General features: G+C 50.8%; 1 protein-coding gene across 1 annotated transcript; it reads left to right on the forward strand.

Annotated features, from left to right (window-relative positions):
- The first annotated feature begins 32 nt into the window (after positions 1-32).
- On the forward strand, positions 33-13,327 carry STK40 (serine/threonine kinase 40). The gene is made up of 12 exons (XM_015883432.3): positions 33-100; positions 3,683-3,795; positions 4,776-4,895; positions 5,497-5,582; positions 6,011-6,154; positions 7,104-7,331; positions 8,081-8,133; positions 9,339-9,454; positions 10,689-10,833; positions 11,125-11,244; positions 11,604-11,688; positions 11,767-13,327. The coding sequence occupies exons 3-12, from the start codon at positions 4,784-4,786 to the stop codon at positions 11,983-11,985; spliced, it is 1,308 nt and encodes a 435-aa protein (XP_015738918.1). The 5' UTR covers positions 33-100; positions 3,683-3,795; positions 4,776-4,783; the 3' UTR covers positions 11,986-13,327.
- The last annotated feature ends 37 nt before the right edge of the window (positions 13,328-13,364 follow it).

Below are 13,364 nucleotides of genomic sequence, written 5' to 3' on the forward strand. Positions count from 1 at the left end.
GTGATGACTTGGGGGGCGGGGCCGGGTTGTGCGTCACTTCCGCTGTCAGGTGGCTGAGAGGAGGCCGCGCCGAGCGGCCGCTCCGGCCCCGGGGCCATGGGTGAGTGATGGGCCGGGATGGGCCGGGATGGGGCGGTGTGGGACACTATGAGAGGCCGGAGGGGGGAGTGAACAGCGGGTCACAGCCGTGGGTTCGGGTCTGTCCCCATTTGGCTGCGTGTGGGGGTCTATTATCCAGCAGCAAAGCGGCCCTTAGTGCTGCCCGGCCTGTGGTGCTGTGTAGGCCCAGTGTGAGGTCTATACAGCAGCATTAAAGCGTATCCTATACAGCGTATAAGTGTATCATGAAGGTGGGAAAGCCCTCAGAGCTCGTTAATGCTTCGAGGAAGGGCTGCAATAATCCTCGGGGCATTAAGTGTTATCCCCTCCTGTATCCACACAGAGCTCTGCCCTATAGGCCCTTAGTGAAGAGGAGGGTCACAAAGGTGATCAGGGGGCTGGAGCAGCTCCACTGTGAGGACAGGCTGAGGGAGTTGGGTTTGTTCAGCCTGGAGAAGAGAAGGTTGTGGGGTGACCTCATTGCAGCCTTTCAATACCTGAAGGGAACCTACAACCAGGAGGGGAGTAAACTCTTGGAAAGGGCTGATAATAGCAGGACTAGGGGAAATGGTTTGAAGTTAAAAGAGGGAAGATTTAGGTTGGATGTTAGGGGGAAGTTCTTCACTAGGAGAGTGGTGAGGCCCTGGAACAGGCTGCCCAGGGAGGTTGTGGATGCCCCGTCCTTGGAGGTGTTCAAGGCCAGGTTGGACGGGGCCATGGGCAACCTGATCTATGGGGTCTCTATGGGGTCTATGGGGTCTCTGTGGGGATCTATGGGGTCTCCTGAGCAACCTGATCTAGTAAATGTGTATGTTTGGTGGCCCTGCTAGGCAGGGGGGTTTGAACTACATGATCCTTGAGGTCCCTTCCAACCCGGGTCATTCTGTGATTCTGTGAAGGGTTCACAGCCCCTGCTGGGCTCAGCCTGTATTTAGAGCTCAATGCTGCTCTATGTCCCTACACTGCTCTCATTGAGCCTCAAACTGTGCTGGTGTCTATTTCAATGCGAAATAACCCTGTTTGCTTACCAACGCGTGCTTATTTCTTGTACCCGATACCATCTATCAACGTGCTTTCGTGCTGCAGACAATAGTAACGTTGGCGTGGCGGTAGGGTTTACCCATATGGGTGACGTCTGTGTTTCTCTCTATCTCATCCCGGGTTGATGAGTGGGGCATTGTGAGCAGCAGCCACACCTGGCTGTAAAAGTGTCAGCACGTGTGAGTCACACGCTGATGTGTGTGTATATGTGTGTATATATCTGTGTGTGAGGAAAGCCCTGCTGTGCTGTCGCTCTGCCCATAGCAACTGCAAACCAAAATAACCCCCTACAGCAACACGCCTCCCCCCCCTGCATCAGGATATGGGGCTGCACAGGGACGTGGCTGTGCTGCTGTGAAGCTGGAGCTGGTGTTTGTGTAACCCAGCAGGGAACTCCCAGCGATGAGTCCTTGGCGAGCCCTTGTGTTGATGCATCAGAAGGGTTTGGAGCAGCCCAGCCTGCTGCCAGCTCGTGGTCACGGCACTGGAATCTTGTGCTATGGAGCTCCCTGCTGGGGGCTGGGAAGGGATTTCCTCTCCTCCAGTGGGTTCTGCCCATGGAAGTGATGTGTTCCCAGCACTGCCTGTGCTTGAGGCTCTTGAGTGCTGTGAGCCCAGCTCTGTGCCTCCCCCCGAGCTCACTTGGTTCAAGGGGAAGGAGCTCACCGGGCTCCGTGTTTCCAAGAAATCAGTGACTCAGGGCTGCTGTGTGCTCTGTTGAAGGCAGCTCTTCCCAGAGAGGCTCGTGGGTTTGGTTGTACTGTCGCTTCTGAGTCATCCAGTGGACTTTTTCTTTGATTATTTGTGTTTCTATTGCAGAACTGCTGAACTTCCTTAACTTTTGGTGTTCTTTCCGGCTCTCTACCAAACGTTGCAGTGTTGGGCTCCCAATAAACCCAAAGCTGTCCAGCAGACACCGCTGGGCTCTTATCTGCTGCTGCCCCAGCACTGTCCTGTCTCCTCTCTGTCACCCCATTTCCTTCCTTGCAGAGACCAGCTCCTCGCTAGGACAGCACTGTGGCCTTTGGCATTCACCTCATAAGCCCAGACAAACCCTCTTTGTGCCCCTGTGAGATAAAGCAGCAGAAAACACCGCTGGGTTTGTGTCAGCTCTTCCAGTTCCTTCACTAGTTTCTGTGGTGCTGAGTAATCCTGCTCACACCCCAAAGGTGCTGTTTTTTCAGCTCCTGCTATTAATGATATTAATGAAGGCAGCTGGACTGCAGGACCTGCCCGTTCCTCACCCTGATGCACTTGCACCTCCTCCACTTGCTTTCCTTTGTTGCTGTGCTGGGCATTGGGACGTTGCGTGGCAGGTCAGGAATAAGACAATTTCCTTAAGCTACCTAATTAAAAGACATTAGATCTGGGCCTCCACAGTTATTTGATTAACGGTTCTATTAAAGTCACGATGCAGTAGGAAGCTCTACAGTTCTCCACTGAGGTTTGGATGCAGTGCTTGCTCTGCACCAGAACTCAGTGATGAATTCCTATGTTAGACTTGCAGCCTCATTGTCTGAGCCCAATGGTGTCACAGATGGAGCGGGGGTGGCAGAGCTCAGTGTGAGCAGTTCCTGCACTGAAGGGGGTGGGGAACCACTGTGTGAGCATCCATGGACCTGCTGGGATACACTGTGTTGAGATGGATTGTACTGATGTTGAAATGGGGTTCCTTTTGCAGTGGGAAGAGCTGGGAAAGGGCACAGTGCTGCTCATCTCCGTGTTGGGATTGCTCCATCGCAGCAGGATTGGTTCCTGGGCTGCCTGCTTGCTGTGTGCCCGTCACAAAGCACATCACCTTGCTGTGCTTTGAGCTGTGGGGCGATGGGCAGCTGGGTCCTGGTGTGCTGCACCTTTGACTTGAGGTGTCTCCACTCACAGCCTGCAGCAATCCCAAACCCAGACTTCTATGGAGCTGCTGTTTGTGTCTGAGCAGCACCAGCTTTGTGTTGGATGAGGGCAGCCCCTTGGAGTGAGAGCTTTGCATCAGTGCAGCTCAGAATGAGATGGATCTGTGGGCAGAAAGCAGCAGCTGGCTCTGCAGGAGGGAACCTCCCGCTCTGTATTTGTGGCTTCTACATACAGTGCCTTACACCCTGGCTCAGAGCAGTCCTTCCAGCCCCATGCCAGCCTGCTGCAGCACAGCAGGATCTTGCACAATGAAACCGTGGCCCTTTGACCAGTTTCCCTGCTCTAATGGGGGTTACACAACATGCAGGAAAGGCAACAGCTCTGCTCTCTCACAGCAGCTGCCTCAATGCTCTTCCTTTGCCCCATGACCTTCACTTAAAGCACTTTGCGTGCTCTGTGCCTGCCGGGACCCCCAGAGCCCTTTGGCTCCTGTGAGCTGTTGTGCTTGATGGGGGTGTAGGTGTGCTTTAGAAGTTGAGGAGGTGTAGGTGGAGCATTCTGTTCAAATCCAGACCTTAAGAATCAGCTCCTGTGATGGTTTAGCAGCAATGAAGGCTCTGTGACATCTGCAGCTGGGGAGGGCAAACACAGGAGCACCGTAGCATCAGCTGCATCTCATTTCACATTGCAGAGCCCTCGACCTTCCAAGCAACCAGGCTTCTCCGAGCTGAGGACTCCTGTCTCCTGAGACGCTGGAAAACATAGTTTGGGAGAAGAGTGAAGATACAGTTGATGCTGAACTACGTGAGTCCTCCGGTTGATTTTGTTTACCATAACACCGTTTGCACCAGAGGTTCCTACCCGGTTCCCATTGCACAACGCTCGTTATCTCAGAGTTTCAGTGCAGTGGGGTTTCTCCAATGGAAATCTTACTCACATGTTACCAGCAGAGAGCAGAGGATCCCATGGGGCTGCTCACACATTGGGTTGGGGGTGATGGGGAGCAGGAGGGAGATTTCTTGCTCAAAGATCTGAACTCGGGATGGAATCCAACAGTGCAGGGGTGTAAATCCGCTGGAAGATTTCTCACCTTATCTCTGCTGCTATCTCTGACCTTGGTGACAGATACTGCTCCCTAATTAACGAGATGAGATCACTGCTGTGTCCACAGAAAGGGTGGGGTTGCCGGAGGGTGAATGTCCCGGCTTCCTTCACAGCGTGGTGATTTGTCACTCTCTTCCATGGTGAAACTTGGGGACTTTTTTGAACCCAAGTGCAAGCCAAAAGATTTGATCAGCTTATAGGGAAGTCAGCAGGGCTTGGCTGGGACTTGCTTAGAGAAAGCAAATGGATCCGGGCTCACTTCCTCCTCTTCTAGAATGAATGCACAGAACTGAATCAGAAGGAGGCAGCCACACGAAGGATGACTGCAGCCTTAGTTTGCAGACTTTGTTTGGAATATATTAATTAACAGACTTGGGTTCTGCTGTAGAGCAAGCTCTGGTTATTTTTCACTTGGTTTCCCACCACGTCTCTCAAACCTCTGTTCTAGGAGACGTTGCTTTGAATAATGGAGCTGATTTATACCTTCAAAATGCATCCAGTCCACAGCTGCTCTAGCAGTAAATGAGCCATATTTGTTGGTTGCTGGGGTTTCCTTTGCAGAAGGATGAGTGGGCAGAACAGCATATCAGTAAACGAAAGCCTTCCCATGTGAAATAAGGGGTGATATAAGGAAATTAATTCAGTTGCTCGTCCAAATGTGATCTTTTCTCTCTTTCAAGAGCCAAGGATGAAGCGGCGAGCATCAGACAGAGGAGCTGGGGAAACATCTGCTAAGGCAAAAGCTCTTTGTACAGGGATCTCTGGAAATAATGCCAAGAGAGCAGGACCTTTCATACTGGGTGAGCAGGGGGGCTTCTCTTCATCTTTCATTTTCAACTGGTTGCTGTTGAAGGTAAAACTGAAAGCAGAAGGCAAAGCAGATGTGTAATGTAGAGCCTATCAGCTCCCTTGGCATCACAGGGCAGCAGTCTAAGAAGTGATGGCTTTTCAGCTGGAGACCAGCAGCAATCAGTAGCTGATTTGACATGGAGTGTCCTCTGTCCATTTTAACTTGCAGCATGGAGTGATCCATGTGCCTGAGCAGTCCCTGCAGAGGTGGTGGTTGGGTTGGGAGGAGCAGTAGCAGGAGTTGCCAGGGCTGTTGTTGGTATATGCAAAAGCTGCATGGTTCAGGCATGCAGAAATATGAATTTCACATCATTGCTATTGTGATTTTTCTTTTTTTGCCAAAGATTTTGCAGTTAACAACTCAAAACACCATCCAAAATGGTTTCATTTTTGTGTTTAGATCGTGGTTTGCAGAAGGACTCTTGGTGTCCTAAAAAAAAAAGAGCTTGATTTAAGCTAACATAAACTGTGTGACACTTGGATACTGATGTAACCCTGAATTAGTCATTGCTGCTTGAGGAAAACAAGTCTGTTTTTGCTTTGTGCTGTTAGGTCCACGTTTAGGTAACTCCCCTGTGCCAAGTATTGTTCAGTGTTTGGCAAGGAAGGATGGGACAGATGACTTTTATCAGCTAAAGGTAAGCAAAGCGCAGGGGCTCCAGCTCTTCTCTAACTCATGGCAGTGCTTGGTGCAGGCTGAGCTGAGGGGCCCTGCAGGCAACACTCTGGGCTCGAGTTCAGCTCTGAGCTGAGGCTCTCCTGGGGCTCTGCAGTGCTCTCCCAGAGCCCTGTGGTCTCCTCTGCTGCACCAAAGCAGGAAGGGCCTCTTGGGTTCTTGGCATAAACCACCTGAGCCTCTTCTATGTTATTCAGGCTCATGCTATGCATTCTGTGCAGCTCTTAGTTCAGACAGGCTTGTCTCAAGTGCACAGATAGCAGAGTAATTACACCCAAGTGTTAAGTATCCATGTGATTACCTAAGGTGTGAAAGAGCTTGGGGGCATTTGCTTTTCCTTTTTTCCTTTGTTTCTGGGAGTTGTAAAAGTCTTTTTCCTTTTCCCTGAAGATTCTCACCTTAGAAGAAAGGGGAGATAAAGGCATAGAAACACAGGAAGAACGACAGGGCAAGATGCTGCTGCACACGGAATATTCTCTCCTTTCCCTGCTCCACAATCAGGAAGGAGTGGTTCATCACCATGGGCTCTTCCAGGTACAGCTGGTGACCACACAGCTCAGGGCAATGCTGGTGATTGCTGCTGGCTTGAGCTGCTTTTGTGTGCTATGCATTTGGTGCTGACCCTCTTCTGGCGCACAAAGAGTTCACAGCACATTGAGGATCCTCAGCACTGCTTCAAACAAGCACATTTTGTGGCAAGGCCTTTGGGGTGTTGTGTGTGATATAACAGGGTTGGGATCTGGGAAGTGTGAGAACACTGAAGACAAGGCAGGTGCTCAGCACACCCTCTGATGCTCACAGTTTGACACTGACTGCTGTCATATTGCACTTGGGGCCTGTAAACCTCATGTAATGACATTTACGGGCTGCCTCCCTGCTTTACCAGCAAATTAACTTGTGCTCACAGAACTGAGGTTGTGTTTTATGGTGGCTGCTAAGAAGGAGCAAGGTGCCAAGGAACTGTTTCGGTGTGTTGAAACAAACCAGTAAATGTGCTGATCAGCATCCCCAGTGAGTGAACGTGCTCTTAACACCTTCAGGGCTGCTCGTGGGTAGGAGTTACTACTGGGATATGCTGGTATTGCTTTGCTTGCTGCTTGTGTTTTGCCAGCAGACTTTTCACTCCAAGCTGTCTGTGCTGTATCTTAAATAAAGCAAAAGTCCAATGTGGTTCTATTCTGCTCACTGTTAGGAAAGAACTGTTGATTTTTCTGTTCTTCTGCTTCTTAATGATCCATAGGGTTTGTTCAGGTTTTACATATAGTTGCACGTCTTGCTGTCAGTGCTGCTGTAAGCCAAGAGCACAGACTTTCTCTGGCTTCTTCAAGCAGAGATCATGCATCATCTCTCTGAAATCCTCACTTGGGACAAAGATCAAGCCCTGTAATTGCTTCCACTTATTCTGGGATCAGCCTGTATTTATTTTCTAGTGCTCTGTCTGATAGCTGCCTGAACCATTGCTCATGTGTTTGCTTCCCTGCAGGACCGAGCTTGCGAAATTATAGAGGATCTAGAAGCCAACAGAATGGTCAGAAAAATGAAGAAGCGCATTTGCCTGGTGTTAGACTGTCTCTGTGCTCACGATTTCAGTGACAAAACAGCAGATCTGATCAATCTGCAGCATTATGTCATTAAGGAGAAGAGGCTCAGTGAGCGAGAGACTGTTGTGATCTTTTATGATGTGGTACGAGTGGTGGAAGCATTACATAAGGTGAGGTCTTTGCTGTTCCTTTCAGTGCTGGAAGACTTGATTTTCCCATGTTAAATATCTTGGAACTTCCTCACGTGGGCTGTGGGGAGGTTACAGAGGATAGAGCTGCATGTCAGTAGCTGTGTTCTGTATAAGCCCTTGTGCCCCAGGCCATGGGAGCTTCCCCACCCCTTTGGTTTTGAAGCATGGAAGGACCAGCTGGGCTCAGTGCAGATCGGGTGAGCTGTGTTATGAACCCAGAGAAGTGGTGGTTGAGGAAGAGAGCAGAGGCTGATGAGCTGCAGGAGGCACTTGAGGCTGTTTCCCTTTGAAGCACAAAGAATCGATTCTTCTGAGTTCAAAGCTCAAGTTACGAGTTCACAATCTATCTGCTATGAAGCGCTGCAACAAGAACAGATTAAGCTGCTGTTTGACCACTTGCTCTATGAAAAGGAGTTTCCATCTTTAAGCCTGGGCAGTGATGTTCCAGGCTTCCTAATGCTGTGCATTGATACTGGAAAGACTTCAGGTGTCGTAGTTATTTTAACATAGTTGTCATTCAGTGCTCTGCTGTATATTATCATCAGCTCTGCCTTTCTTAATTTATATCTAGAAGAAATTGATGTGATGTCTGTTTCCCACCTGTATTTTTGTAGCCTGAGAATGAAGATGGCCTCATTTCAAAGGATAGATGCTCAGTGCTTTTATGTAAGCATCACATTCAGACCAAAAAGCCTTTGCTCATTGTTACACAACTCTTTATCTTACAGAAAAATATCGTGCACAGAGACTTGAAACTAGGAAACATGGTGCTAAACAAAAGGTAAGTGTGCTGGAGAGTCCCTTTGTGGTGCTTGCCCTGAAGCAGATGTTTCTGTAGGAACAAAGCTGGAGGCGGTGCTGACTGAGAGCACTCTGTGAGAAGGCTGAGGGACACGGAGGGGAGCTGTGTGGAAATACAGACCCAGTTCAGGGCTATACAGGCTGATATCCAACAATGAATCGAGCCTGATGGAGTCAGTTCTGTCTTTATAACACTTGGTGACCTCGTGTCAGCATTTCCTGTTGGATTCTGACAACTAAGTTTTGTAGTAATCCAGAAACCTGTAAGAGAAGCAGTTCTTATAAAAAAGAAGGAACTAAACCATGTGGAATGGTTCTCTTTGTGTAATTCACTTCCCATCGTGCTGCAGGAACTCCCAGCGCTGCACTGTGCACTATAATCACAGCACTGTTAAATCTCTGGCTGCTCTGCTGCTGTGTTGGTTTTATTTTTGCTAGCAGCAAAATATTTACTTATCTAAACAAAGTTCTTCTGTCTGTATGTGCTCTTGAAGCGGCTTCCTTGTTCCCATCAGCTGCTTGGTGCAAGGCTCAGCACAGCACAGAGATGCATCCATGGGGCACAGCCTCAGTGCCCGCAGGGGTGGCTCTGCAGGGTGCTCCTTGCAGCTTGGTGTGTCTTATATATGCAGTTACTCAGCTGGCAAGTTCAGATCCGTTGCTGTATCCTTCAGCATTACTTTACTGGCTCAGTATTTTGCACTCGCCTTAGGAATGAGTGGAATTTGTCTTTTCACACTGTTGTTTTAACTGTGGAATGAATACAGACTTGGAAAGCTTTGGGTCCTCAGGCTCCCAGGCTGTAGGAAGCAAGTGGATCCTCTGTGATTGCAGCTCGCTTTGCCCTTATTCTCCTCCCTAATACTATTTGAAAGCAAGCAGGTTTTACCTACCAAGGCTGGTAGGTTTTCATACCAATCCCCATATTATTCAAGAATACAGAAGATGGTGTTTTCTGAAGCATATAAAGGATGTTTTTTCTGCTCAGTCCAGTGGGTTGTACATTAAGAGCCAGACTATCTGAATGATGTGGAAGTTGAAACATGGTGGTAGTTCTGGAATGGGTTCACTTTCCCTTGGAAACTGCATTATCTGCCACTGGCAAAGCCATACTTACAGTGTTGGAGGCTTCCTATGGCTCATTGCACGTGCTCCTTGTTCACCCATCCCTCTGCTTCTTCCCAGGACTCATCGGATAACCATAACAAACTTCTGTCTGGGGAAGCACCTCGTGAGTGAGGATGACCTTCTGAAGGACCAGCGGGGGAGCCCTGCCTACATCAGCCCCGATGTGCTCAGTGGTAGGCATCGCTTCCTTCATGCTGGGAGCTCACAGCCCTGCATATAACACATCTTTCACTTATTGTGGCTCTTAAAGTGGCTCAGGCAGGCACTGGGGTGCTGGGTTTGCTCTCATCCAGCTGATCCGTGGTGATCCTTGCCATTCTTTCCCTAGAACACTGAGAACACCTCTGCAGAAGATTTGAGTCATCCCTTACCAGTCTGTGGTCTCCCAGGCAGTTCTATATGGGAGATACCCTCAGAGGGAGCTGGTTTTTTTCTGCTCACTGTGTAAGACCCAATAGGCCACCCCAGTAAATTCACTGTCAAGTTCACAGGCAGCAGCAGCCAACGTAGCTGAGCTCTTCCTCCAACATCCATCAGGCAGGTCTGAGGCTGCTTCCCCTCCTGGGCAGGACTAGGCCAGGAAGGGAGGTAGAAGCCAGCAGGGAAGTGGAATTCATGCTTTTTGCAGGCCTTTCCTGTTCTGCAGGATATCCTGAGGCCCTTGGAACCAGATGGGTGATGTAAGCCAACTGCTTTGTAGGAGTACGGAGCAGTTGCAGCTCAGCTGGAGGGTTATGGAGCTGCTCCTTCCTGCCAGCCCGGGGTACCATGCAGCCCTGCTGTCAGCATCCAGGCTGCATCTGATGGCTTTGAATGGCCTCTGTGCAATTGCTGCAGGGCTCCCGTGTGCCTCAAAACTGCTCCAAAGTGGCTCAGTCTGCAGATTCCTTCCAGAGACAGAAGTTACTTGGGGACATCTCAAGCTTCACCATCTGAAGGATCTGAGCATCCCTCTGTCTGTGTTGCTAAAACTCCTTTGCAAAGGAAAGCTGAAAAGCCCAGAGAATTAATCATTGTTTTAGTTGCTGGGACAAGCTGTCTTCTATGGAGAGATGGGTTGTGTTTTATGGCTGCTGAAATGTCACTGCAGGAAAAGCTGGGGGAGGAGGGAGAGGTGCCTTTTTTTTTGAGCGTATAAAGCAGAGAATAATTAGTACAAATAACAAATGCTGCAGCAGTGACTCACTGCGTGACTCAGAGGAAGTCCTTCCCTCCATCCTATGCTGCGGTGCAGTGCTGGAGTTTGAGTTCTGAGCCTCACACATGCTGCTGTTGGCTTGATTGAGCAGCACATCCATTACCTGGATGCTGGGGGGCAGGTTCCAAAGGGGGAGGATCACATATTGAGATGCTCCATGTGCTGCAGAGTCACCAACCCTGATGTTTTCACCTCCTCCCTCCCTGCAGGTCGGCCGTACCGAGGCAAACCCAGTGACATGTGGGCGCTGGGCGTCGTGCTCTTCACCATGCTCTATGGCCAGTTCCCGTTCTATGACAGCATACCTCAGGAGCTCTTCCGCAAAATCAAGGCTGCAGAGTACACCATCCCTGAGTGAGTGCCACCTTCTCTCCCCCTCCCCTATGGAGCCCTATGGGTGGGCTCAGCCCTCCCCTATGGAGCCCTATGGGTGGGCTCAGCCCTCCCCTATGGAGCCCTATGGGTGGGCTCAGCCAGGCTGCTGGGGAGCAGCAAGAAGAGCTGGAATGTGTAATGTAATGGTGAGGAAGGCATCGTGCTGCAGGGTTCAGCTCCGGGTTAATTGTGTTGGCTCAGAGCTCTTGTAGCTCTTGCTGCTGGTGCTGCCTACCTCAGACCCAGCCTCACCACTCATTTTGTCCCCAGGGATGGTCGGGTCTCAGAGAACACTGTGTGTTTGATCCGAAAACTGCTCGTTTTGGATCCGCAGCAGCGCCTGACGGCTTCTGAAGTGCTGGATTCTCTCAGCTCCATCATCGCATCCTGGTACGTTGCAGAGGATTTGGTGTCTCTGTCTTTGAGTTGTGTTACAGCAGCTGCAGGTTCCAGGAGGACTCTGCAGCAGAAGCTCACCCCGGCAGTGTGTGATTTGTGCTGCCCTCTCCCCAGCCTTGTGACCTCCTGTCTGCTCCCAGCAGCGCACACAGACCGAGTTCTTGTTCTGCCTGGTTGAGTCAGCTGCTCAGCCTGTGATTTTTGGAGCCGTGGCTGTTTTCTCTCCCACCTGTGAGAGGCGTTTGTTCCACATCCTGTCTGAAAACTAAAAGCAAAGCCCTGGGGGGGGAAGGGGGACTAAAGGGGGGTAGTATGGTTAAGTGTGGTCCTGATGGTGTCTCTCCCTGCAGGCAGTCCATGTCATCCCTGAGCGGCCCTTTGCAGGTGGTGCCGGACATTGATGACCAGGTGGCCAACCCTGAACACCCACAGGAGGTAACTTGAGTGTATGGGGGTGTGTGTGTTTGTGTGCTGGGAGCGGGGCTGCACTCTGATGGGCTCATTGTCCCTCAGGCAAAGGTGACGGAGGAGTGCTCACAGTACGAGTTTGAGAACTACATGAGGCAGCAGCTGCTGCTGGCCGAGGAGAAAAACACATTGCACGAGGCCAAGAGCTTCCTGCAGAAGAGGCAGTTTGGGAACATCCCCCCTGTTCGCCGCCTGGGCCACGATGCTCAGCCCATGAACCCTCTGGACGCGGCCATCCTGGCCCAGCGCTACCTGAGGAAATAACTTCCACACCTCTGGGTAGGAGCAGAGCACGCCCTGCAGCCCACAGCACAGCCCAGCAGCAATACAGGCTGTCCCACAGCAGAGAAATCATGTAGCAGTTCTGAGCTCTGCTCTGGGATACGCAGCAGAGGGAGAAGAGACTTTTCACAAAGCTCCTTTTGGAAGCGACGGCCTCAACGGTGTCTCCTGGAATCTGTTTTTAAAGCGAAGCCTGGGTGACTCATCTGCTTCTCATCACGACTGTAATCTACCTCTCTTGTCTTTTTAACCGTGCTGTTCTCTGGACCGAGCGAAGCCCTTTGAGGGGGGGGAGTAAAGGAGTCTCCCTCCCAGGGTGAAGCGCTGGCTTTGTTGGCACGAGAGTATGGCTGTGTAGCATGGAGAGTCGGCCGATCGCATTCGCTCCATATGGTTTGAATAAGCTTCGATTTTGATCCGGGTTTCTTGAAAGTCAGAATTTCCTGAAGCCTCCCACTCAACCCCCCCCCCCCTCAACCTTCAATCTATCCTTACTGTGCCCCCCTACCCGCCATGCTGTGGCTGCACTGCCCTGGCTTGGCCCAGCTTCCATCACCAGCTGTTGGCACAGGGATGGAGCTGTCCCTGCAGCCCGTGGCTGTGCAGACCCCCCCCTTATGGCTGTGGTTGCTGGGGGGGCTCCCCCCCTTTCCCCCCACCCAACCCTTTTAGTTTGGTTAAGATCACACGTTTTTAATCTTTTCCTTTATTCTGGTGTAGCTTATCCCAGGTGCGGTTCAAGTTGCATTAATTCTCACCGAGCGTTTTTTCACACTTCAGTTGTGGTACAGATCTAATAGATGGGTTATAATGTGAACGAGCTGCCCCCCCTCTCCCCCCATCATCCCCATCATCCACCTGAGCTCCGTGCTGCAGTGGGGATGAGCAGCAGCTCAGCTGTAGCATTGCCTTCTCTTGCCCCTCATGGTGGGGCTGCTCCCCTGGCCGCAGCCCCCAGCTGAGCCAGTAGCTTCGAGCCCTCGCCTTATTTATTGAGCTGACAGGTCTGTCCCCTGCCCTGACACCCCCCTTTATCCCAACCCCCTTTATTCCTCCCCATCTCTTTTCCCTTATCCCAAAGTCAAAGCAATACTCTGGGGCCTGCAGTGCGCTGTGATATGGAGTTGCAGTGAACTGGAACCAGGGGGGGATGGGGGGTAACAAGTGGGGTGTTGGGGGGGGGGAAGGGGGGGAAGGATCTTATTGTAAGGAAAAGGAGGAAAATAAGAGAAACCAAACCAACCAAAACCCATTTGTATAAAGATGTTATTTTTGTACTGCATCCAAACCTCCTGCATGTCGGCAATAAAAGTTGGTACGGAGAGCCAGGTGCTCAGTGAGCCCCGGGGGGTGGGTGTTCA

Source organism: Coturnix japonica, chromosome 17, assembly GCF_054131305.1.
Source record: "Coturnix japonica strain WE chromosome 17, WE-NBRP24, whole genome shotgun sequence".
NCBI lineage: Eukaryota > Metazoa > Chordata > Aves > Galliformes > Phasianidae > Coturnix > Coturnix japonica.

Coding starts and splice junctions, on each gene's coding strand:
- STK40 (XM_015883432.3), top strand. CDS start 4,784: ATGAAGCGGCGAGCATCAGACAGAGGAGCTGGGGAAACATCTGCTAAG. Junction 7,332..8,080: donor TGGTGGAAGCATTACATAAG/GTGAGGTCTTTG, acceptor TTTATCTTACAG/AAAAATATCGTGCACAGAGA. Junction 11,689..11,766: donor ACCCTGAACACCCACAGGAG/GTAACTTGAGTG, acceptor ATTGTCCCTCAG/GCAAAGGTGACGGAGGAGTG.